The sequence below is a fragment of the Macrosteles quadrilineatus genome, unplaced genomic scaffold (assembly GCF_028750875.1).
Source record: "Macrosteles quadrilineatus isolate MER2022 unplaced genomic scaffold, UCM_ALF_1.0 Scaffold_1__1_contigs__length_201487025, whole genome shotgun sequence".
In the NCBI taxonomy this organism is placed as follows: domain Eukaryota; kingdom Metazoa; phylum Arthropoda; class Insecta; order Hemiptera; family Cicadellidae; genus Macrosteles; species Macrosteles quadrilineatus.
The window spans coordinates 183,373,080-183,400,269 of record NW_026542594.1 but is presented as its reverse complement, the minus strand read 5'-3'; the positions used below and the strand labels follow the sequence as shown (position 1 = coordinate 183,400,269).

The 27,190-nt window shown below is 31.1% G+C and overlaps 1 protein-coding gene across 1 annotated transcript in view; it reads left to right on the top strand.

Annotated features, from left to right (window-relative positions):
- The first annotated feature begins 1,196 nt into the window (after window positions 1-1,196).
- LOC128983313 (beta-3 adrenergic receptor-like) overlaps window positions 1,197-27,190 on the top strand; it is a 58,934-nt gene continuing 32,940 nt past the window's right edge. Inside the window, exons 1-2 of the mRNA XM_054402559.1 lie at window positions 1,197-1,244; window positions 11,709-11,777. Coding sequence (XP_054258534.1) covers window positions 11,756-11,777 — 22 coding nt within the window. The 5' untranslated portion in view covers window positions 1,197-1,244; window positions 11,709-11,755. The remainder of the gene's footprint in view (window positions 1,245-11,708; window positions 11,778-27,190) is intronic.

Here is a 27,190-nt window from a genome sequence, read left to right as displayed (position 1 = left end):
AATCAGCCTAAATATCACAAGTGATTTTTTCATTGTGTATATAATGTGAAAATAATGGTCAAACGCTGGTGAATATACTTCTAGCGAATTTATATATCTCACAATCAATTTCGAGAGAAACTATTGTGGAATGCTATTTGTATACTTATTTAATAAAATAATTGAAGCTTCGCTACCAAATCATGTCTGGAACAACCAAGACACATGCAGTAAAGCCTTTTCAGAAATAAAACGGGCCTTCACTGTTAGTTGTAAAACTTTATGTTCGATATCTCTGTTTATTATACAACTGTTAGGGAACTGCTGTTCAATGAGTCGAGTTCTCAAATTACAGATATTGAAAGACATCGGATTTTATGACAGTTTTCTCTTGTAAACATATCGTTGTCATCATATGCATAAAAGAGTTTTTGAATGTGTATTGCTGAGTATGATTTTTTAAATGCGTAATATCCCAATCAAGAACAGTTTATTTCTAAATTATCCTTGTTTCTCTTAATTTAACCACATCAATTTTATTAGGTTGTTTATGTGACTTTGTAAAATAACGTTTATTTAATATTGTAGTTGGAGTAACGTTTTTCTGACAATATACAGGGTGTCCCGAAACCAAATTTTAAATAGCCTCCATTTTTTTTATGAATTTAAAAACTTTTCATAATTTTTTCTAGCTTTGTCTAGTTGTCATAAATGTTTGTGCAAAGTTTCAATTTCGTATGTTTAACCATTCTTAAAAAAAAAAAATGTGTTGAAAGTACTGTATGTATATTCTCTACTGCCTGCCATTTGAAGATAAAACTATATGTTTTATTAATTGTAATGATCTATTTATATTACTTGTTTACATTTTTCCAGTTTTGTTCTCAACCATGCTAATAAGCCATCTATTGTTTTTCATCTCTTTTATTTAGTAAAGTCTAATCAACAAAATGGTGGCTGTGTGAGTAACTTAAGACTTTTGGACAATTTAAATATGGTATTTAGATACGTTTCTTACTCAGGAACAATACTCTAAAACTTTGGTAGAGAGGTACACCCTGGGACACCCTGTATTTACTAAGCTAACAAAATATTTACAGTATTATTTTGATTTTATATGAACTAATTTATTCATAAATCTAGTTGATAATCGTACTTATATTGGTTTTACTACGAATTAACATTAATATTAATTAATATAATATTTATACTTTTTCAGATTGCTGAAGAATGAATGAACAGCCCAAATGAAACATCACGCATAGGTATGTTATTTATTTCGTCATATTATATTCTTATACATGAATATACATTCATATCTATTCATTATATACATATTTACTTTATATATAGTTATTTATTTCTTGTGAATATAAATTTTCTTGGATTGCAACCATAATGTATTTTGTTAAGTCCTTTCAAAGTTTGCTTTTAAGATATTTTGTATTGACATGTTTAAGACTGTCTAAATCTTCTTATCACAAAATTTCTCATAAATATATTTTTGTATAACCTAAATATCCTTAACGACCTCTCTTTGAGCTATATAATGCAAGAATTATAAACCTCTCACGCATTATATAAAATATTAGGTATTTTAATTACAATAATTAGATGTATCAGAATAAAATCTATGTTTTTATTTGAAATATATGTTACTGTACTAAATTTTGGATGAAATATGAAAATCCTATTTCAACCATTTACGGTTGCATCTGACAAGTTAAATAGTTTTCAAAAGTTCTCTTAACATACATTACTTTTGAACAAAAATTGGAGTTACTTCTTCGTCATGAAAGAAACTTTTAATACCAGTAACATTTTGTGCTAAAAAGTTGTTCCCTGCTTTAAAATTCACAAACAACTTTAAATCTGTATGCAGTTTTTAGCTTCGTAACGTTAAATTTTAATTTGATTCTTTTTACCTGTTTGTCTTAAGCCTGCAGATCACTGTTGGTATTATTAGGATTAGGTAGTTTGTGTTAAACACAATTTCCCAATGGTTTTGCTTCAAGTTCAAACCTGTTGTAGGTCGAACAATTATTTACGGCTAAACAAAGTTCCGATTAACTCCGCTTACTCAAGTTTGCAAGTCTTGTTAAGTGAAGTTTGCTCAAATTACTTGACAGTAGGCTCTTAATATTGACAGGTATTCGACGCTGTCAAAAACACTTAGCGAAAGTTTCATTATATAAACGGCACAGTGAATAATTTGACTGGCATTTGAGGCTTGGTCATTCTTAAGCAATGATGCTATTACCGTAGTACTCATGGTAATACCTGGACCAGGGACCGATTTGATTTTTCGTTTTGAGGTCCCTAGAGGCCCAAAACACCATCCGTTCAAATTCATATTTAAATATACGTGTCCGTTAGAACGATAACTCGAGGAAAGATGATCCGATTTTGATTAAATTTGGTATAAACGTGTAAACACATTTATTCAAACGGATTTGCGAATTAGCATGATCGGACTACGGAAACGGGAGTTTATGGTAAAAGTTGGTTTATGGGGTAAAAGTTGGTTTCCCCATTTTTGACCCAAAAATAAAAAATATTTAGCAATTTATTTCCAAATCATATTTTAAAGCTTAAAAAACAAATAATTTAGTATATTGAAGCGCTACTATGCGCCTAATGGTCACGGAGAAAATTTCAAAATATTGTTAATTTAAAATGTCCATGTTATTCTTATGGAGAATAATGCAGTTTACTTGTTTATGAACATATTTAGATGAAATTTGGAAAATGCATTTATTTCATAATAGCCTATTAACTATTAAATATTAACATTTGACAAAAAAAACACTTCTTTACTCTCCCTGTTGCATTACCTAAGCGCAATTAAAAAATTTAATTAATTTGCAACCTAAGGCAAATGGAAATTCGCTTAGTCTGCAGGTTCGCTGCAAGAGTATTTTTTCTTTTAAGAAAATTTACGGGCAAAAGAATGATTCTGCAACTAATTGTAACCAAATCTTAGACATTATTTCGCCAAAACTGCGAACATCTTCGATGACTAAGCACATGACTTTTAATACCGTTTCCACGTTACTTTACAAATTAAATATACCTTAAAAAAAGCCGAACTAATTCTTCAAATGTAGTGCACAAATTCTTCTTCTTAGTACAGGTATTGAATAACCCTTTACAACAAAGCTACCGGTGCCAAATTGGGTTTCAGACGTCTAAAAATCAGTATAGCAAAACATATTAATTTACACTAAAGCAGTTTCCAGAAGTGTCTAAACTTCCTGAATAAAGAATAATTTTTAACAGGAGTCTATTTTAGAAAACTGAACGATGAAAGTGTTTTAGATAATATATGTGTAACTCCAATACCCCAACCCTTCAACCCCTGGGTTTAAACTACCCTTTAAGCGTATAAGATGTTCTTTGCAGGTCAAAGAAATAGGTCAGGTTTTGGGGTCAACATAGCTATTGTAATAAGGAGGACGTTGGACTTTATGTAGCCTTATTTAAGTGGAAGAATTCTACTATATCGTCCACAATAAAATAATTCAACTTCGTAGGTTGGGACAAATTTTTTTTTATCAACCTAAGTTCATATATTTTTTTAGAATCTCCTCAGCTTTATCATTTATTTTGACCTAATTGTTGACATTATCTAACTTTCTAATGGTTTTCGATTTTCCTAAATTTTCTTACGAGTTAAATTTACTTATTCATATATTTTTTCACTTGTATTACTTTGTACAAAATTAATTAACGTATTTTATATTAGGTGTTTTAAAAGTTGTTTTTAACTTTAATACTGTAAAAATGATGTTAATGATCGGTTTCAGATTATGCTTGTCAGCTCTTTTATTTATTGTAGGTTATTTCATAGGCAATTATATTGTTTTACTTATAATCGATTCATTGGTGTTTCCCGCCAACTCTACCTAATATTTTATATTTTTTTATATTTTATTCCATGAATAACCGTTTATAGCTACCAAACTCTATACTATTTTTTCCTAAACCACAGAGTTGTTGGTTTTTACAGCACGAGTCAAGAAATGTCTATAAAACAATTTTAATTGAACAGGGCTGTAAAAATATTATTATAATAATATAGAAGTAAATCGTTACCAGAACACAACATAGTTGCAATTCCACTATATGTTATTTATATCTACAAATGTATTACCCACGCAAAAAACTCTTATAACGCAATAAGTCAAATTTGATTACCTTTTTCCAAACTAAATTTGATTCCGAGCATACGATAGTGATAACAGTTTTATAGTGAAAACCAATCTATTTATTTAACTTCATGTGGTTTTTCCAAACAAGGTTTATAAAGTTGAAAAAAGGAATTTTTTACATTGGAAATAGCTAATAACACTGTTTGCTAATGTACTTTAATTTTAGAGGCAAAATTGTTACTTGCCACAGACTTTCATTTATTATGTTAAAGGTCAGAAAGAAAACAGTATATTTGAAATAATTATACTTAATAGAAAACAAATAAATAGCTGTTATGTTAATTAAAATTGATGTTTTAAACTATTCGTTTTTTTATGTTTAAAGTTTTTCAAGTTATGTTAATGTGATTACGTTTCAACATGTACTTGCCAATATTTAGTTAATTAAAGTCATTCTGTATACTAAATATTATTAATTGACCATCGTGTTATAATTGACACATGCTTTACTACTACAACCCAATTAAAGCGAGACTTTTGCTCAAAGTCAAAGGCCAAATGAAACTTGTACACATTGACTTTGAAATGTATCAAAGACAAGGTCATGGACGCATGTAATATAAAATATTATTTTTGATGAAAATAAATAAATTGCACTTATTTTAATTACTATAATGTTTTGTCTGATCAACATTATAATCTAAATAAGGTTTCAAAAGCCTTCAGTTAGTTTTCGTTTTATCAATATACTATTCTTTGTATGAAAATCATTTTTCAATAATGTGTTGATTAATTCAATGATATTTTGGTATTTCGTCTTGTACGTTTGTATAAGGCAAAGGAAAATATTGCTTAAATGTGTCATATGTAATAAATAGTTTAGTTTTAAAATACAATACATATATTTATAGTATATGTTAATTAATATACGATCAAACGGTGTATTCTTTGAATAAAGATTACAAAAAAATCCAAATTAATTTTGTCATTTAATGAATCAGATTACTAACTAGTCAGTTTCTTTTTATGCTAAACAAAGAGAATTCTTATATTTTACCTCTATAAAAACGATTTCTAAATTTCTAGAGCTTTAAAATATACACTTTTTAAAAATATTCATAACTAGCTGGCCCGACAGACGTCGTCCTGTCCTAACGTGGTTTTATGTCAAATGCTCGTTCATTTTTAAGATGAGCTCGTTCGCATGGCTCAATTACGTCCTGGTTGAAGTTCGTTCGTTACGTTCACTCACCTTTAGGTTGGAGCTCGTTCGCTGCGCTCACTTGCCTGCAGGTTAGCTCGTTCGCTACGCTAACTCGCCTCCATGTTGAAGTTCGTTCGCTACGCTCACTCACCTTTTGGTCGCAAATTAGCTGTTGTCATAAACTAAAAAAAAATAATAGCGCTGCACCCTGTTGGTAAACCTATTAACTTTTTAATGCTATTGAACATCGCAGAATCAAATTGTTTAGTTGAACCAGCTGTAAAGATTCTTTAATTCCATTTGAATGTGAGTACTAATAAGGTCAACATGGGAAACTGCAGAGCCACTGGGGCAGAGCTCTTTTGACGGATCTGCACCAAACTTCACACAAACCATCCTTGAACAATGCTTAATAATGCCTGAAAGTTTCATTACAATCTGTTAAACGGTTTCGGAGTCCATAAAGGACAAACAAACAAACATACATACATTGGATTTTATATATATAGAAGACATCAATACCTGGTGGTATTTTTAATCCCTGAAAATTGGTAGGACGCCCAATGCTGTAATAATTACGGTTTAAATATCATTTACTAATATATATCATAATATATATATATATATATATAATAAAATATCGTTGCTACTCCCACCTCTTACTATAACGATTGTTTACAAGCTGGTAGGAGAAAGTATGCGTCAGTTTGCTGATTCAGTTTTTTTATCTAACCGCTTAAATAAAGAATATATAATTCATAACCAAAATCTGCACTACAAATAGAAAGGCCGTTTTATTCAGCTATCACAATTCAGTTCCATTCTTAAAATATTACATACTTACTTAGAAATAGTATATTTTCATCACTAGGGCTTAAAGAGACTCTTTTTGACCTGAGGTCAAGTTTTACGATCGAGGCAAAGCCGATGTTGGAAAATAAGCGAAGGTTAAAAGGTCACTTTTGCCCGTGTGGTGAACTATATTTTTCGTCATATTGCACCTTTATTTGAACAAACTATGGTACAAAACTTCATTTAGAGTAACCCCTCAAAACTAATTCTAACTTGTTTTCTATTTAATTTGCTACTGGAAACAAGCAGCTGTTTGGTAAGTGATTCATATGTTGAGCAATCGAAAATAATAGGTTAAAACCTTACCTAATAAATCAATTAATAAATAATTTTGACCTATACGGTTGCCACATTCGAAATTTATAACTGTTTACAACAGCTGATTTTTACTTCCTAGAGACTAAAAATGATTTTGGCTCCCTATAGAGTAATAATGCTACTTTAGACCCGCAACACATGCATTAAAACCGACTTCTATTGCTGCAGTACGACGAAAAAACCATTTCCAACTGTCCATCTGATTCCCATTCATTTTAATATATCCATGACCTTTAAAGAAAGTAACCAAAGTAGGTTACTTGAGGCAAAGAAGTTTGTTCCGCCTACTTACTCATTATCCTAGCCTTAACTCTTGTTCTGCCCGGGTTTCTCAAATTACTTTGCCATTAACCCTATTGAGTTTGTGCTAAATACTTCGGATACGCGGGACTTTTTATAGACTTCCTTCTTCCAGTGTTCTAAAAATCCTTCAATTTCTTATCATACGCAAAGAGTATCATTTCTTAAATTTGTCCTGGCTAGGAGTTTGACCTGAAAATGTCAAAAGAGAATCGTATTTATCATGGAATTGACATATTTTTTAATTTCCCATTATAAGGAATAAGATATTACCATAGGTCTCACACGGTAAGACTAGAACTGGGACCTATTTATTTTCTGTTTCGATTTGATGTTACCAGAGGCCGTGATCCGTTCAAATTCGTATACGTGTAATAATGCTACATACTTTTTTCGTGGAATAGAGCATTAAAGTGACAAAATAAATAAGTTTGATACACAAACAATCTTGTTTTTATAGTGCTATAATAAAATTTAAAAATTATTATCATTATTCAACTATAGAATAACTTCACAAATAATGGTACACATTTAAAAGAAAATCTAACTTTTTAATCGTTGTGACCATTATGTTTTTTTCCCAATCGTATGTACTCGTATGTAGTAGAGGTTGTCGACAGTGGACCTTTGTTCAACAATAATCTTGATAAAAATGTAAGACCGTCATCATCCCAGCGAGTTCTGCAAACGACACAATAACCTTGACGTTCTCCTATCTTTAAATGTTATAAGATAACAGTTGTAACGTGAGTTAATTCGTGAAGTTAAAAACTACACAACTCTTTGTATGAAAATGCATAAATAATAAAAAGAATTATTATTCATTAGGATATTCTATGAATAAAAATCAGTAGCTATTGTTCCTGTTTTTTTTCTTTACTCAAAATAATCAGTAAATTATAGGCTTTGATTTGAGCTATTGAACGTTTAAATCAGTTAAGCTCAAGATACTGTAGTACTCAATCAAAAATCACCATGGGTCCTCTAGTTAACTATTATAAGTTAATTATTATCTTTCGCTGTTTCGCTTGTGTTGGGCTGTTAATTAATAGCCCATACAGCTAATGGCAGCTAAGGGACCTACAGTTTATAGTGGAATCCAAACCACGTATTTGCCTTGGTATTAACGATTTGTTTTCTACCAGGGTAGTACTGCGGATAGTCGTAGTACAAAAAAATGTAACAGTTTTAGTTTTAAAAAATATTTGAATTTTTGCATTTTTAAGGGTTTTGGGTCACAATACTAACCATCCCTTAATAAAACCTTCACTCAAAAGCACATAAATAGTTTTAGTTGTTGGATTTGTCGGAGAACTTTGCAGTAGACAAGATAAAAGGATTTATTGGAAAGAGACAGATGCATCAAACAGAATGCATTTAGGTCGACTGATATATTTGTTCTCTTACTTTGTTATTCTACTTTTACAGTTTGAATACACTCAATATATTTTATTGGAAAAACAGTATGTTTTTATTCATATTTTTAATTTTATATTATTTAACTGTTTACGGTGAAGGAATATTTAACTAAACGAGTATTTTGCTGAACCTTCACAACTCATTTTTAATTGTGTCGACAACTGAATGAAACTGAAATTTTTTTAATGTACTTATTTTACAGAACTATTAAATAATATGCTGAAATCTGTGTAAAAGCCGGGGGGATTATTACCTTCTTTCCAAATGCATGGAAGTAATTAAAACATATTTTTATGTAGTAAACATTTAGAAAGAAATATATTTAATATATATTTAAAGAGTACAAAAATATTTGGGTCCAGCTTTGCAATTACCAAACCAAGAAATAGCAATTTTATTTGAATAAATTTAGATACTCTGTTGATGTTCTTTGTCGTACGGTTTCTATTAATAAATACTTTAGGTCGTCCAGTGATATTATGTAATTTACAGACTTCTCTATTTTCACCCCACGCTGTAAATAAAACTTGTAATTGGAATTTATTCAATTTTGTTTTGATTTTCTGTTTACATTTCGTTGTTATTTTGTCACCAACATGGCAACCCATAAGGCCCATGTTAATTTTTTAGTTTTAAAATAATTTTTGTGCTTAGTTTTTAACTTATTTTAATTTATAAAGGGATTCTACACACCTACAGGAAAATATCTTTCTAACTGTATGTGTAGATTTTCCCTGGGATACACAAGTTGAGAAAAAAAGGTTTTAAAGAAACATGCTAGCCTATTGATAAATAGATATTTATTTAACATTTTTGTCACATTATTTCTCCTTCATTTGTGGACGCGAAATACCCCAGAAATCAATGAAACTTAATGAACAAGATTCTTACCCTTCGATAAAATTCTATCGAGTAACCGAACAGCCGATGATAGACACTTGGTTTAATTAAATACGGCTGGCGAGGAGGAAATTAAATTTCCATTCTATTTCTAACCAACCAGTAAATTTCCAAACGCCACTAATGAAAATATTTTATAAACTTGCCCTCTTTTGTTGCTCGGTGTCAATTTGTTTAGCTTCAACACGGAGAAATAATTGACAATCTAAATTCGTTGCCGTTATATGACTAAATATTTCCAATAATAATTAACCTTCTGTCAAGCTAGTAAAAATAATTGAATGACTATTTTTGATCCATTTTTATACGGATTTATTATACTCTTTTTAGGTTTCAAAGTGTTTTTGTTGTATTTTTTTACAAAAATACAAAGAGTAAGTCCTACTTTCGGACGCATTTCAGCAATTTTCAGTGCAAGATACAACCATTGACTATACCTACAGGTATAAACATACTATATACTTATAGGTACATATAGCTAATGGTACAACTGAACTTGTTGGTTATGATGCTCTAATCATTGTATGTAATTCTTCGATGTAATTTTGAATTTGCTTAAGTTCCCAGAGGAAGCATAGATTGTTCACTTTTTACAAATAGTTTGTTAATTCTTTATTTCACGTCACGTCTTGTCCGTTTCATTGCCGTTTCTTCTACAAATTGTCTCTATATGGTTGTCGGTCTTCCATTTCTTCTATAGCCATCCCAGGATTCCTGTCAAAGGATTGTTTTGTAGCTAAAACATAACTCTTAGTCTGGATTACAGATTGTATGTACCTTCTTTCATCCTTGTGAATTAACTGAATACTATTTCAAGGCATTTATTAGGTAGAGTAATGTCTATAGCACGTTGATAACTACTTTTTGTCTCTCTTTTGTTTGACAACTCAAATAATAAATTATTTACAAGAAGTAAATAAAAACAGTTAAACAATACTCGAAACATGTATTTAATACTGTTTTTACATGACGGTAAATACATATGAAAGATTATAGTGAAAAAATTTTGATTTGACAATTTTATCATCAAACCTAATAGGCAAATGACATTTGAAATCGATCAAACCCCTATCTTTCATATTTATTTATCGTATTTTAAAAATAGTATAGGTGTAAATATATGTTTCATGTTATATTTCAAGTAGTTTTATATATTTTACATCAAACTAATAACACAAACCGTTACTAAAAAGTGTCTAAGTCACTAAGAAGTTGTTTGAAACCCATTCTACCATGGTAAAACGATCCGATAACATTAGACCAGAAGGTAAACAGGTCCGTGACGTAGGAAGTGATGAAGGAAGCAGTAAAGGCGAGTTTTTCGGAGTGTGGGAACTGTTTATGACGATTAGATTAAGGTATCTTGGTATCTACAATCTTAAAGTTCTATGGGAAGAGAGGGAAACAGGTCTGCGATGTAAGAAGAGGTGAAGGAAGTAGTAATTAAGGTGAGCAGTGTGGAGTTTGGGAACTGGAAACAGTTTGTAGCAGTTAGATTAATGTATCTGCAATGCTGAAATGCTATGAGAAGGGATGGAAGCATGGCCACAACATAGAAAATGGCGAAAGAAGTAGTAAAGGCTAGCAGTGTGGAATGTGGGAAATGTTTGTGGCAATTAGATTAACGTATCTGAAATACTAAAATGCTATGGAAAGTGATGATAACAGGTCCACGATGTAGGAAGTGGCTTAGGAAGTAGTAAAGCATGAACATATTGTGAGAACCGTTTGTGGCAGTTATATTAATGTATCTTCAATCCTAAAATGCTATGAGAAGGGAAGGAAACAGGCCTCACGACGTAGGAAGTAGTGAAGGAAGTAGTAAAAGCTGGCAGTGCAGAGTAAGGGAACCGTTTGGGCAGTTAGATAAATGTATCTAATACTTAAATGCTATGAGAAGGGATGGAAACAGGCCTATGACGTAGGAAATGGTGAAGGAAGTAGTAAGGCTTGCAGTGCAGAGTGTGGGAACTGCCTTTGGCAATTACATTAATGTATCTGCAATCCTAAAATGCTATGGGAAGAGAGGGAAACAGGTCCACGACGAAGGGGATGGTGAAGGAAGTAGTAAAGGTGGGCAGTGTTGAGTGTGGGAATGGATTAATGTATCTGCAATGCTAAAATGCTATGGGAAGAGAGGGAAACAGGTCCACGACGAAGGGGATGGTGAAGGAAGTAGTAAAGGTGGGCAGTGTTGAGTGTGGGAATGGATTAATGTATCTGCAATGCTAAAATGCTATGGGAAGAGACTGTAGACTGTAGGTTAAAATTATTATGAAGCACGAATCGTTACATATTTCGATACGTATTCAATAGTTTACAATAGAAATTTACAACTGAGTTGACAACAGCTGAGTTTTACTCCGTAGAGGCTAAAAACGAATTTTATTCCCAAAAGAGTAAAAATGCTACTTTAGACCCGCAAAGCATGCACCAATGACGAATGTTTTTACTGCAGTATGACAAAAACAATATAATATGAACCCTTGATGACTCCGCTCAATTTTGTGGATGCCTCTGCGAACGCCACCTAGTTTATGTTGTTATTGCAAGAGGTTACAATCATGCTTGCAATGATGTTGCAGGTGCTTATGGCAGCATCGGATGATCACCACGGGGAGGTGGTCACAGCATGAGCATTGACACAGCTGATAGTAAGTATAAATAATATACTAAGTGTCAGCATATATAAAACATACTCCTATAGGAGATTTGTCATCCTTATGGATCAGCTGAAGACAATGGTATTGATAGTTCCGTCTCGTGCCGCTAGGGTCGTGTTTTGTTTACGATTTGTGTCTTGTTATTTCTGTTTAACATAGTTTAACCAAATATTATCTAACCATAAAAAACAGCTCTTCCCCTGGTTATGTAACCAAAATGTAAAGCATAAATCATAACCTAAAATAATGGAAACAAAATTAGGTCGAATCTAGCGCCCAGTGTTACCAACATGCACTAGTGAAAAAACTTCAGATTTGACTATAGGATGAAAAGTATACTTTTATCACTTAGCCTTTGGTATCAGTTAGTAAAATATTTAATCTTTTGTCTAGTGTTTTAGAAGCTAGGGCAGTTTTAGTGCAAATATTGTTTAATTGATTTTTTTTTATGATCCAACGTTTGCTCCCAAGCTAAGAAACATTACAAGAATTAAATTTAACATAAGATTTTTCACTATAAATATTATACTGCCATATACGCCATACGCCATAGGCCATACGCCATATGCCATATGCCGTATGTTAATCCGTGGATCAGGTTTTTATTTGGAAATGTAAAGCCGTCACGAACCAAATCCCCAGTGAAATCACTCTATCACGTGGAACGAGCTGCTGACGTCACCACTTTAAATCCTCGTGGAAATGGTTCCTCAATTTGAAACTCAATCAAACTTTGTTCTGGGTATTTGGGAGCGTACTATAAAGTTTGTAGATATAAAATATTCAAGTGACTTAAAAGCGAGTTTGCAAATAAGTAATCGTATATTGACGTGAACCAATAAAAAAAACTATGAATATTAAGTTTTTTTGTATACTGTGCTTCAAATATCCAATTAATCTTTCAGCCAATGCTTATACTAGTTAGTAAACTAGTTTCAATAGTATATATAAATGTTCCGTTTTTGTAACAGATTTTATCCTAATGAGACATAACGAAAATATCAGTAGTATCCAACTTGTCAAAGCTTGCTAAAACTAAATTAATTTTTTAAACTAACTAAACTTCAGTGTTTCCGGGGACAATAGAAGTTGTAAACTAACTTAAACACCATTCGCCATCTTGTTGACTATATTAGATGCAAGGGAGCAGTTATAACAACAATTTAACCTGAATAATGGTAACAGCAGTATATCCCTCAGAGCAGGATGTGCAATTAAATTCTGCAAATACAACCTTGTTTATGACTAATTTAGAAAGCTATATTAATGAGGTATCTCTTCTAGTTTCTGAAGGTTAATCAATACTTTTATTTACATTCACTTTTAATAAACTCCTATTTAAAACTTGTTACAGACTTTAAAAATATTATTTCCTCTTCTGCCTTGGAGGTTGAATGCTTTAGTTGATGTTAATAACAAACAATAATACTATTTGTTTAATTTCTTACTCAATATTTATTTTTCATATTTACAATTTTGGTCTTAAAAAATGTTTGCAGACCTGAGTAATACTTGTTAAGCTTGAGTAAAATTTTGTTATTTGTTGTTGCTTCTTACTTGAATACTGGTATTGATAAGTTTAATAATGTTTTGCTTGATTATCAAAGGAATAAAATATACAATCGTGAACATGATTAAATTTAAGGTTTAAATGAACTTTGAATTTTGAAACGGTGTCCCACATTTCAGTGTTATTAACCTGTTATCTTTTAGATTGAGATAGTTAAGCTTTCTTTGTCGTTAAGCAATTTTTGTACTCTTTAGCAATGTACCAATAATATCGGCTAGTATCATTATTATTAGTACTTTAAACAGTAAAACGATACCTATAAACACACATATTAATATATTTATACGGTATCAAAGGAAAAAACTGTGCTACTGTTAATATGAAGAGATCAATAAAATATTTAAATGTTCAATAAAAGGTGAAAAAAGCTTACGCTCACATACCAATAAATTAGTTTTATTTTAGTAATTGTTCAACTTTAACTAGTTTACAAATATTTTATTTTATTGATTTAAAGGTTGATGAAACGTTTTTATAAATCGAGGTCAGCTAATACTGAGCAAATAGGTCACCATGATTCAGCAACGCGAAGCTCTGAATCATCAGCCTCATTGTTTTATCCATAATTCATCAAAGTCCTCAAACACTGATAAATTCATTCCATGTTCTATTGCAGATTTTTCCTAGCTACATTTCAGCTCATGTATGGTAGAATAAAAAGACTTAACCCAACCTAGAGAAACTTTACTAATAGTGCTAAACTTATGGCATTTTATATGAGTCTTTATCGGGCAATTAAATTCTTGCTTTATTTTAATTGGTAGCTAATAGTTACGGGAGAGTTCGAGCCTAAATTATCTAACCTAAATCGTATTAATAGTGATATCTTATAAAACTTCATTAACTGTATGTTTTCTTATTTCCAATCCACAATTTGACTTTCCTTCTTATTTCAAACATAACTAACACATTTGTTAAAACAACTGACAATATTTATAATAAAATTCTTAAAAACTATAGACATTTTGACTGATTGGATACAGTTTCGTCAAAAGTTTTATTATCAACATTAATACATCATACAGTTATAATTTTAACTTTGTGTTTATACAGGGTGGCTGAAAAGTAACTTGCACCCCCCTTTTCACCTTTTCAACCATTTCAGAAATTTGAAATCGGTTTGTGGCAACCTTCTTAGATATGAGGGGCTACAATAATAATGGTTAGTTTTGAAAATGTTGCCCTTAGAGGTAGTGTAGGTACGAGGTAGCTTAAACTTGTAGCTTGAACAAGTTTAAACTTGTAACTTGAACAGTAGCTTAAACTTGTCAAACGGCAAGTATAGTCGATTTTGGTATCATTTTACATGTATTGACGAAACTAAACAATTGTCACAAAGAAAACCAAAATGGGACACTTAATAACAAAATGGCGCCCTAAAACGTTTCATATCCAAATAACCATGAGGGTGGCTTTTTCAAAAATCATATAACATATATACATACATATATATAGTTCACGAGAAGTATTATGTATATCTTGACTAACTAGGATCAACTATTAAGTAGCACGTTTATTTAAGACCTTGTCTTGTTCCTAAACACAACTTTATCTACTCCAAAATCCCATTTTCTCTTGTACAACTCTGAAGTAACAAAATTTAACAGGAAGTTACGTAGGAAAGTTCTTAGCAGAGTAAATAGGATCTGTTGATACTCTGGTTTAAACTTTTGATGGTTGTTGACTCAGCGATGTCTTCTTTCCATCCTCATCCTGGACTTTGTGTTGATTGATTCAATGACTCTAACTTTATAGATTTCCTGTCTGTGGACTTTAATACAGTTAGACTTTTAAAAATGTGTTGTTTCCAACTTTAAATATAATATTTTAGAAATATTTTAGGTTATACATGTTACCATATTCGACTATGTTGAGATAATTTTCATATTTATCATGATTCAACTTAATTACGCTGTAGGCCTACTTGTTAAATTAATCCTAAATTTGTTAGATTTTTATGCGATAAATGTAAGACTTTGGTTAAATAAAATAAAAATATTAAATATACATTAACCTCAGGGCATTGTTTATCATTCATACATGCATACGGAATCACATATTTTAATATACGGACTGATATCGATTTTGAAAAATTATCCGATTTTGATGGAATTTGGTAGAAAGTTGTAAACCTGCGTTTATTCGAACGTGTTCGCGAACCAGCATGATCGGACTATGGGAACGGGGTTGTATGGGGTAAAAATTGGTTTTTCTCATTTTCGACTCTAAAAACAAAAAAAAATCACAATTTCTTTTTAGACCATTTTGTACAGCTTAAAAAATAAATAATTTAGTATATTGAAGCGTTGTGTATAGCTAACGGTTACGGTGATGATAAAAAAAAATAATTTAAAATTCCCACGTTATTCTTATGGAGAATAAATAAACTGTTGTAGTTTGCTTGATTATGGATAGTTTTAATCAAATTTGGCAATTTTGTTTATTTCATACTAAGCTATCAACATTTCAATAAAAAAAACACACCTCTATACTTCCCCTGTAGCAGCAAACCTAGGTATCGTTATGATGAATGTTATTTAAATAGGAAATAAATCTGAAAATTTTTAAGCGAATATTTTAGTAGAAACCCAGCCAGATAAATGAAAATTAGCTTAGTCTGCAGGTTTGCTGTGGAGCGGTTATTTTAATTTTAAAAGAGATATTGTAAATCTCTTATGATGAGATATTTACAGATTTAATTACCCTAAGTGATTAAAAACTGTCCGGGCTTTCAAGCTGTCAAAAGTTAATTTAAAACATAATTTTGCCCGCAGTTGTAAATGAAGGTGATAAAATGCTGGCGAGTCGTCAAATCTGATAAACATTTTACTAAACCACTGGTTTTATTTTCTCAATCTCTTTCGTGCGTTTGGTTTTGGTTCTTCTATAATCCATGTAATAGACATACCAATTATTATTAAATATTTTTTTTAATATGCACTTGCATTTTATAATTTTAAATATTGTACTAAAATAAACTGATTTTTATAATAACATAACATTTAATGACCCACGATTACAATTAAAAGTGAAACTTAATAAAATCTTGGAAATATTTCAATCACAATTATTTTTAGTTGTATTAAATAATGTATGTCTATTGCTGACAATCTAGGTATATCTATTGCTTTGCATTTAACATGACTAATAATATAATATGATACTTTATAATGGAAAACCTAAAATTCTCGTAATCCATGACAGTAATTAAAATTAAAGATTGAGACTTGTTGTTATAAAATATAAATAAAGAATTTATTGTTAGCACATTTAAAAACAAGACACACAAAAATTCAGTTATTTTGTAAAACACACATTTCTATTATAAACTATGTTTTTCTGTTAGTAATAATCGGCTCTTCATCTATTACGATTACATATTACAGTAAGCAAGGAGTGAACTCGTAAGTTATTCAGAACAGGTCATTTACAGAGTGAATTCTTCAGTGGAGGGATCTTCTGTAATGAGTTGTGTGATTTTAATGAGACGCACTTGATGGATTCTCAGAACTTATAGAATACTCTTCGTTGAATTCAATTGTCATATAAAATTAGCTTTTAAAAATAAACACTACATTTACATTAATTATATGAGTTGATTAGTCTTAGTACCAATTAATTAGTCAACAAACACTTTGAATTTTATAATAAATTGAGAGTCAACAATGGAATAGTATAACCTAAGATCTGCTGTTTTTTTAGCTTTATAGTTTTTACAGTAAGTTGTGGAACATTATGTTGTTTTTATGATCTTTTGCAAGAATTTTGCTATTCTTTTTTTAAGATTTTTGTTACATATCTTTTGTAATAAAATATCGCAAAAATGAAGAAACTATTACTAGAATATTCCTGGTAAAACACAAATTTGAGGCCATTTTCAATCTTTGAAAATTACGATGAATTATTAATTTAATATGAACCACAAGATGGATAATACACTAATGATAAAATATTCAAGTCAATAGAACCAAATTGTACTTTGACGTTTTTAAATTCAAGCTTTAGGCCTATATTATATAAAATGACATTATTAAATAAAATACATTTCAAATATTATTCAATATTTTTATAAATAGATTTATCAATACACATTTTTAATATTCTGTTCAAAAACGCAAGATAAACTAAACTTTAAAGAATTAATCAGCTAGAAGCGAAACATGTTGATTACATTACATCTTTGCAAACTTCTAAGTTGGCTTACCCTCAAACTGCGAAACATAAATTTACCCTTGTTGTAAAACAACAAACTTTTAACAACCAAAATCCAGAGAACTTTCCACATTAAGCAATGTTTGATATGTATTAAACTTATTTTTACTATAGTTCAGACTGTCTAAAAAACATCAGTTTTTCATACGAATTTTTATAATATAAAAATTCATTTTTGAAAACTATTATTTGATAAAGATTTAGGGCGTTGTCTTAACCCGTGCTAGGATGTAGAACAGTTGTGTTTACAATTTAAATGTATTCGTCTCTTTAACGTATTCATCGACATGAAATCGTGATAAAACATCGTACAGCGAGATTTGAACATGTGACATTTTGGAAACGCGGATTATTTAGATTCAAACTACAAAACTGTGTCGGCACTTATTTATTAATTCAGCAAATTATCCAAGTATAATTCTTTATAGGGGTTTTTTATCAAAGCGAATTGGAGGGGGTTTGTTCGCACACTCTGAAACCAATGATAGATGACTCGGATCAAAAATGTACAAAGTTGCCATTAGATTGTGTTCGAGGTTTGGATGATTCCCTTGGACAAATTGTGAATAGTGCCAATGTCGCAGATACACAAAAACACTACATTTAAAGGAAATCCCCATTCACATTGTAATGGCGTAATTAATGATTGATCAGTGATTAACTAGATAAAGTAGTTAAGATAATATTATTATTGGTCAATAATAGTGTTAAGGTACCATTGTTTGTTATACGTGTCATAATTCATTACCAAGGGTACAGCCTATTCAGATTTTTTCGAAGAGGTTGGTGGCCTCTTTTAAGCTTGCATTTGCCCGTCCACATAGACTACAGATATCTGCGTGGAACGTATACAAGCAAGGGGTGAGCCGGTACAGTACGAAGGTGAACTGTACTGATAAATTTTAGTGGCAGTGACCAGGATCCGAACCCACGACATCGCTGCCATTAGGCCCGAAGTCCGTGACGCTACCAACTGAGGCACCGACTCACCAACAATTAGGTTACCCAAACTAGGAAAAATTGTATTCGTTAAGACAAATGAGTAGCGGAATGTATAGTCAGTATAGTAAAGTATGGTGATGTTGCAAAAATAAATTTACATAATTAGAGAGAACATTTTTTTTATTTTAGGCGTTGATTAATTGGTATTTAAAAGTAGCAACGCTAAATAACTCATCAAAAACATGTTTAGAAAAGTAGGAACAATTTTGGGATGAAAATCGCTAACTTTTCATACCCAATATTCACGGCAAGGAACAGCAATCATATGTGAAAATTTAATGAGACACTCAGAATGTTCCGTGGCTCATAACATACCTTCCTGAATAGCCTAATCACCCATTTACCTACTTTCTTAGTTGTTAAACATATAAATGTTTAAATCTAATTCTAATAACGCACATGACCTTTTATTTTTAAAGATCGGTTTTTATCGAAGGTGATTCTCTGATAGAGAGTCAGTTCTCCTCCCCTAAAAGGTATCGTTTTGGTTTTCTAGATAAAAAAATTATAGCTTAAAGTAAAGACTCCGATATATTGTGTGTCAGATTTCATGTTAAGGTAATTTGGGGTAACTGGGCTACATGTCCTAACCTCAAAACTTATTGAACACATGTGCAGAACTAGATGTAATAATGATAATTACATATTGTATTATAGACCTACAGTATCGAGTATTATGAAAACACTTACATTGAATATTCAAAATAATATTAAAGTTGTCATCACACTGCGATGTTTTCAGAAAAAAAAACAACAAACATTTCAAATGCACCTATTAAAAGGACAACAATCACAAAAGATGTTAGGTTTGATGTTTTAGACAGGAAATACATCCTAGCAGTGCTGCCAACACCCAAAAACCAAAATACTCTTACAATAGCAGAAATAGCAGCCAATGGCCCAGTTACCCCCTGGGCCCAGTTACCCCCTGGGCCCAGTTACCCCCTGGGCCCAGTTACCCCCTGGGCCCAGTTACCCCCTGGGCCCAGTTACCCCAACTTACCTTACTAATAAAAGTCAACATTGGGAATTTGAGGGATACGAACCCGCGCCACTCTGACAAACCTGCTCTCTTAAGACTAGACCAACCACGTCTCCTGCCAGATCGTCACACAGTATACGTATGTCGTAGTTTATACTATTATGTTGTTTTTACGAAATATACACACTCCTGAAAACGTAATAATTTATGGAGGCGAAAAATATTCTGAAATTAACTTTGTCAAGTGTTTCTGAATTTCATGGTGTTGAGGGTCCCGATAAGATGAGGCGAGAGGAGCGAGCGTTGATCTTTATTGTTTTTGGAACAAATGTTTGGGTGAAAAATACCTCTGTGAGTATGTTGGACTCTAACCACGTTATCAGGTCAAATACATTGCCTAAATGTTCGCTTCGCTGTGAGGTATTATCCTCAATGATAGGGTAAATAGTAGCAGAAATTTACATTTACAATTTTAATTGAAAATATCAAGAATGTTTGAACTTTGGAAGGGAAATGATCTCAATGAAAATTGAACTTTTATATATCTGTTATTGTTCGATAAGGATACATTGATTTTTTTATGTTAGGCTCTGTCTTGGTATCATTGTTCACAATACTTCAGACTAGGCCTAGGTGTTGCGATAATTTCAATAAGACAAATTCTATTGGTAATTTTGAAGGGTTTAAACCCGGGGCCTCAGGTACCAATGTTAGCTAGACCCCTAGACCAGCTCGCTCTAAAGTATATATTGATTAGAAATAGGTGATGTGAAGATCCATAATGACGCTACAAAAGTTTTCTATTATCAGATGTTGATAAATATTTAAATCTTTAACATAATGTTCTCCGACTTAAAATGTTATACGGAATCTTGTTTTACTTAAGTTTGCTGTTTACCAATCTGTTTCTTGTTACAAAGTTTGCCTTGTTCTAATAAAACCTTGTTTCTACTTTACAAAGTCTTGTGTAAGGTAAACCTATTATACTGGGTGGGGTTATTTATATTTTATAAAATAGCTCTAAGCTCTTAATTATCTTATTGATCAGTTAAAGTTATAACCTCCAACAGTATTCTCCTCCGTACCGTAACAGGTTAATAGATGCCTACTTTGAATATTTGCAGGGGTTTTTCGTTTCTTGTTTCGTCATATGTGTTATATAGGATCTTATGTAATTGCCAACCTTATTAATCGATAAAACACTCTTGAAACATCACTTGAAATTTCTTAATAAGCGAAACATATTTTGTTGAGTTAGTTGTTGAGTTTTTGAGTTAGACGACTACGTAAAGATACATTTTTTATAATTGTATAAAACAGGACCGAACAGTGACACATTCAGGACTTAAATGATCAGTTTAAATCGACTATATTGACAAAATAATGTGATCAGTGTGGTAGAAAAGTCCCGGAACGGTTAAATATATTTGTTACCAATATAGATAAAGTAATGATAGCATGGTATATAAATAAAAGCTATAAATGTCTACTGTTTTAAGCTATTATCACCTTTTTATGCCAAAAGGGGGACGGCCCCTGAGGAGTCTGACCAAACTCTTAAATAGCGGTATAGGTCGAGTTTGGTATCTAAGTAAAGGTCTTAGTTTGTAGAAAACATTGCCGCAAACCCGAACTCAAACGGATAATTGAGTCACAAATGGCAGCCGTTAAACAATTTCTTTAATCTGCCATTTTGAATCTTTGAGCAGCTTTAATTTTTTACTCGGTTTGAGCTCAGATTTGCGGTATTGTATTCTACTACATAAGACCTTTAATTTGATGTGCATGTCGACCTATGCTTACGTTAATGATTTCCTTCCGAATTCTCGCGGTTGCCCCTTGAGGAGGTAGCGTAGAATAGCAATGTAAATTCAACGAATCTTTGAACATCTGTCATTTTTGACTCAGTTGTCCTTTTGAGTTCAGGTTTGCGGCAATCTTCTACAAACTAAGACCTTTAATTTAGATACCAAACTCGACCTATGCTGCTATTTAAGAATTTTGTCTAACTCCTCGTGGGCCGTTCCCCTTAACGTATAAAAAAGTGATAATAGCTTAACGCAGTAGACATTTATAGCTATTATTTATATACCAAGTATCACCACTTTATCTATATTGGTAATAAATATATTTAACCGTTCCGGGACTTTTCTACCACATTGTATACTGATATATCACGTTATTTTGTGAATTTAGTTTCGAGTTCAACGTTTACTTCCACCCCTACTTCCCTCTTGGAAGCAAAGAGGAGGATAAGAGTTCGCTCATTACAAGATACAATGTCTTGTTCTACCTCTTAAGCACGATTATAAACATTGTGTTGTTCTTGTGGAATACAATGGGTGCTATGCTAATAATCTCAGTGCAGTAAAAACAAACTTTAAAAATATTCTCTGAGTTATATATCATACATGCTATAGTAGAAGAGAAACAATTTATCTTGAAACTAGTAAATGTATTTAATCATAATTCCTCTTTGCAAAGCATTTAATTTTTTTTCATACAGATTTCCTTCTATTTTTCATAGGATTTCCATGTATGAATTCTTTTCTCCAAATATTACAGAAAGTAAATCAAAAAACGTCTAATAACACTTAAATATTTATTTACACTAAGTTGACTCACAAGACGGTAAAAATACATATAAAAGATGGTAAGTGATGGTCGATTTCGACTGGGCACTCCAATTATCAGACCCGATAGGTGAACCTTATCATAACTCACCTAAAAAATGTAAATTTTTTACTAGACAAAATAACTTTGTATAAAGTGGTTTGTATAAAATAAAACTTTGTATAAAATTGGATGGTAAAATAGTATTAAAATCAATATTTTGTTACATACTTATATTCACTGTATTTTTAAATAGTAGGTTATAAAATAGGTTAAGGTCTTAGCATATACAAAGAAACATAGTTTTAACTTCTAAACATGAAAATGTTTTGCATTTTCCGAGAATAAGCATTAAATATTATATTTATGCTAAGAAGGATATTTTCTTGGTAAAACCATGTTCAGTTCATTGACTTCAAACTTTTTGGATAGTAAACAGTAGAAGCAATATTTTTAACGAAGGTACAAGAGCAATCCTGAATCTACAACCAAAGTTTTTTGTGGCTTGGCTACTTAGCCAACTCCAATTTTGTGTTAAGTCCTTTTTCATACAGTTGGTCATTTTATAGGTGTTTGGACATTTTTAAAGTATTTGTTACCATGAAGAACACGGTTTTTATTATATTCGAGTTCTTACAACGCAGGAATAGTATTACTGGGTGAGTTTCATGAATATCTAACGTATATATAACGTTTATATGACGTTTATATCATGAATATCTAATGTATATATACTTTATATCTAAAATATGTTCACTTTATAACATACATAATATGAGTTTTTTTAAACCACAAACGAATTAATTTGTCCTAACGTTACTTGTATAATTATTATGAAACGAAAAAACAAAGCACATGTAAACATTAAAAATACGTTTTCTTTGCTTCACAAAAATGATGTTTAAACATGTTGTTTTTAAATCCATATTTTATTTCAAATTTAACCGCTTTGACCTCCTTCATATTAAACAATGGGAAGAAATCCTCTCACTTTGTTGTATCAAACTTAGTTATAACATTATAATTCATAGAAGTCAAAGTTTTTACTCTTCACAATGATTCAATGGAATACTTCATTGGTGAGTCCCATAATCATTATTACAGTCATCAAACAAAACTGATAATATCAATGTAGTTTGATCATCGACGAATACAAAACTAATAAAATAATTCGTTTATATATTTCTTTAGAAATCAGGACTTTTTGGTCTTCAGCAATAACCGGACATAGAACCTGCATATTAGGATGTATGTGAATCCGTGTTTATGTTTGCTTTAAAACTATTGACACGAAAATGGTACTAAAATTCCAAACTAATACTCTAGGGCTAGTAAATATTTAATAGTTTTTATTTGAATCATCTACAGGCATTTATCACCTAAAAAGGGCAGTTTAATCGCATAAAATAATGATAAAAATTAAAGGAATCTCAATATCGTCGAATATGGTTACATGTATCACATAAAATGTCCTAAAATATTTTAAGTCAGAAATGACACCTTTTTGAAAAGTCTAAGTGTTATTAAAGTCTACAGACAGGAAATCAATAAAGTCAAAGAGTTATTGAATCAATCAACACAAAGTCCAAGATGAGGTTGGAAGAAGACATCGCTGAGTCAACAACCATCAAAAGTTTAAACCAGAACATCAACAGATCCTATTTACCCGGCTGAGAACTTTCCTTCATAGCTTCCTGTGAAATTTTGTTACTTCAAAGTTGTAAGAGAAAATGGGATTTTTAAGTAGCTTAACAGTTTAGGAACAATGACTAGGTGGTCATTTTCAGAAAAATATAAATTTATAACATTTTGTAAGGTAAAATTATTTTATAATACAATATTGAATATCTAAGATTTAAGATTGGTGCTACACTTTCAACACGTTTATACTCTTGAAATGGAAAGATTTAGTCCATAGGTAAACCCTATAACTTTAGTTCCATATGGTTTAACAATGTCATAGACAATTGAAGCGCAAATATTTAGTTAATTTCGTGAATTATTGTTATTAATTATATAACTTTGAAAATTGTTTTTACTTCAAACACGTTATCAAACAAAAACATAGCATATGTAATTTTGATAGATTTCTTGCATAAAACTAACTCATTTCAAAAGTATTTCACTTTTAAATTGAACATTACAATAATTTTTTGCAATGTACACAAGTCCCGTCTAAAACAGATTTTGGTGTTCAAGAGAACGTCATAGTTTGGTGTATAGCATTTTCATTGCAAAATATTTTGTTTTTAACTCGATTGAGTCAAATTAATATTGATTAAAGGCAAAAACTATGACGGGTTGTTTAATTTGTTATTGTTATTTGTCTTTGACAACAACTTATGTATATAAAAATAATAAAGGTTAATACACTTTAATTGATTGCATTAATCATTTTAATTTATCTGTCGAGTTTGACAAATGCGTTAAATATTTTTAGAATCATAAATAACACAACTCAATGTTAGCGTATAGATTATGTTAACCCAGTAAGTAATCTGGTAAATAAAATGTCAAGCTAAAATTAATGATTATTTGATGATATTCTTCATAGTATTGCTTTAATAATCTCGTCCTTAAAATTCAACAATATTTTAGTTACAATCAAGGAAATGCTATGCAAATCGAAACATCATAATTTGAGTACAACAAATTTAGCAATATAAGTTACACCATTAGGTAATCTAGATTTTTTTAATAAATGTGCTAAGTTGTAGTTATGGAAAAATGCAAGAATAAAATAGAAAGAATTTATCTGTGTTTGAGGACTTTGATGAGTTATGGATAAAACAATGAGGCTGATGATTCCGAGCTTCGCTTTGCTGAATCCTGCTGACCTATTTGCTCAGCATCAGGTGACCTCAATTTGTCAAAACGACTCTTCAATTTTTAAATAAGTAAACATATAAAAAGTTATTTAGTGAACATATTTGAAACTAATGTCAAGAAAAAAGACAACTAAAATCAAACTTAAATTGGTTGGTTGTGTGAGTGTATGTGCGTCAATTTTCCCCTTTTATTCATCAATCGTGTTGATGATGTTGAAATATATACCATAAAAATGATGGGAAAAAAATTCATTATTTCGTTTGAAAAAAATTACTTACCAGCTTTTTCAAAAAACAATCCATAAAAAGTTAATTAGGTATATAATAAAATACTTCAAAATATTAGTATTTTTTTTCTTAAAGTACCTTGTATGGAATCCTATTAGTGTATGTGTTTATATAAATATTTTGTACTACTTTATGTGAGTTATTATTTTGATACGATAGCTATTTCAATATTATTTTATTTTTAATAAAGGAATGAAGACTCAAGATAAATCGTTAAAAACATTTTTCAACCTTGGTATAATAGATTATAGGCTTAGAAACCTGCAATGTGAGAGACCGTTAAAAGTTTCAAGCCTCAATTCAGTATTTTTTACAATAATGTACATTAGAATTATTTATATTCAAGAAAATTATGACGACTGGTTAATGCCAACCAGTATTCAAATCAGAAACATCAAAGACTATAAATAACCAAAATTTCCAGGGATTATATAACACAGATCTGTAATTCTGTTTTAATACAAACAAAAATTAATATTTATAAAAACATGTGTCCACTAATAAATTAAATAAACACATTAGGTTTTCTTATCAGCATCAATCTATATTATATACAGCCGCTTGTGTAACTGACTGATCATCAGGTATACAAATGTTTGGGCACTTTTAGAATAGCTAGGAAGCTGAAATTTTTTGTGGAGGTCCGTCTAAGTCCCAGACCACCAGGAAAATCCCAAAAAGTTACATTTTCAAACCGCAACCCCCCCAAAAAAATTCCATTAAAAACGCCCTTTTTTGGGAAAAACATGTTTTTTTAAAACAGCTGTAGCTCGAAAACGGTAAGAGCTAGAATCGATTTGAGGAAAAATCGTGAGTTTGGAATTAAATTTTCTACAAGACACTATTAAGCGTTTTTCGAAAATCGCACTCCTTCACCTTCAAAAAACGCCCTACTTCCAAAAATTGTAAAAATTCTTGATTTTTTTAAGTGTTTTTAATTTTTAAAATGACTTTTCGCACATATATTTCTACTTTTAATGCTCCCAACGTTGAAAGGAATGTCCCTAGAGTGACCTTCCATAATTTTAACCTACAAAAAAAATCAAAATGGCGGATTTTCAATCAAAAAGATCGTTTTTTTAATGTATTTCTTATGGAGAATTAACATGCTACGACAAGCAAACTAGAAGTAAACGTGAGTAGGTGAAATATGGGCGTTTGGCGACAGAAAAAGCATTTTTGTCACTTCTAGAGTAGCTACGGAGCTGAAATTTTTTGTAAAAGTTTGTCTGGGTACCAAACCACCCAGAAAGTCCCAAAATTTAGTTTTTCCAACTGAAACCCACCAAAAGAAATCCTTTAAAACCCTAGTTTTTTTTTAGAAAAACATTTTTTTTAAAAACTGCTGTAGCTCGAAAACGGTAAGAGCTAGAAACGATTTGAGGGAAAATCGTAGGTTCAGAATCAAATTTTCTACAAGACAGTTTTCTCAAAGAAGGGGTCATATCGAAAATCTGACTCCTTCACCTTCAAATAACGCCCTACTTCCAAAAATTGTAAAAACTCTTGATTTTTTAAGTGTTTTTATTTTTTTAAACGACTTTTCGTACATATATTTGTACCTTTTATGGTCCCAACGTTGAAAACAAAGTCCCTTGAGTGACCTTCTATAATTTGAACGTACTAAAAAAATTAAAAATGGCGGGGTTTCAATCAAGAAGGGAGTTTTTAAAGATTTTTTTAACGTATTCCAATCCCATTCCAACCCCCTCTCTTTCATCCCCATTAAAATTTTTAAATTCATGACAATAGCTAATTTGCAACCAAAAGGTGAGTGAGCGTAGCGAACGAGCTAACCTGAAGGCAAGTGAGCGCAGCGAACTTGCTCCGATCTAAAAGTGAGTGAGCGTAGCGAACGAGCTAACCTGAAGGCAAGTGAGCACAGCGAACGAGCTCCAACCTAAAGGTG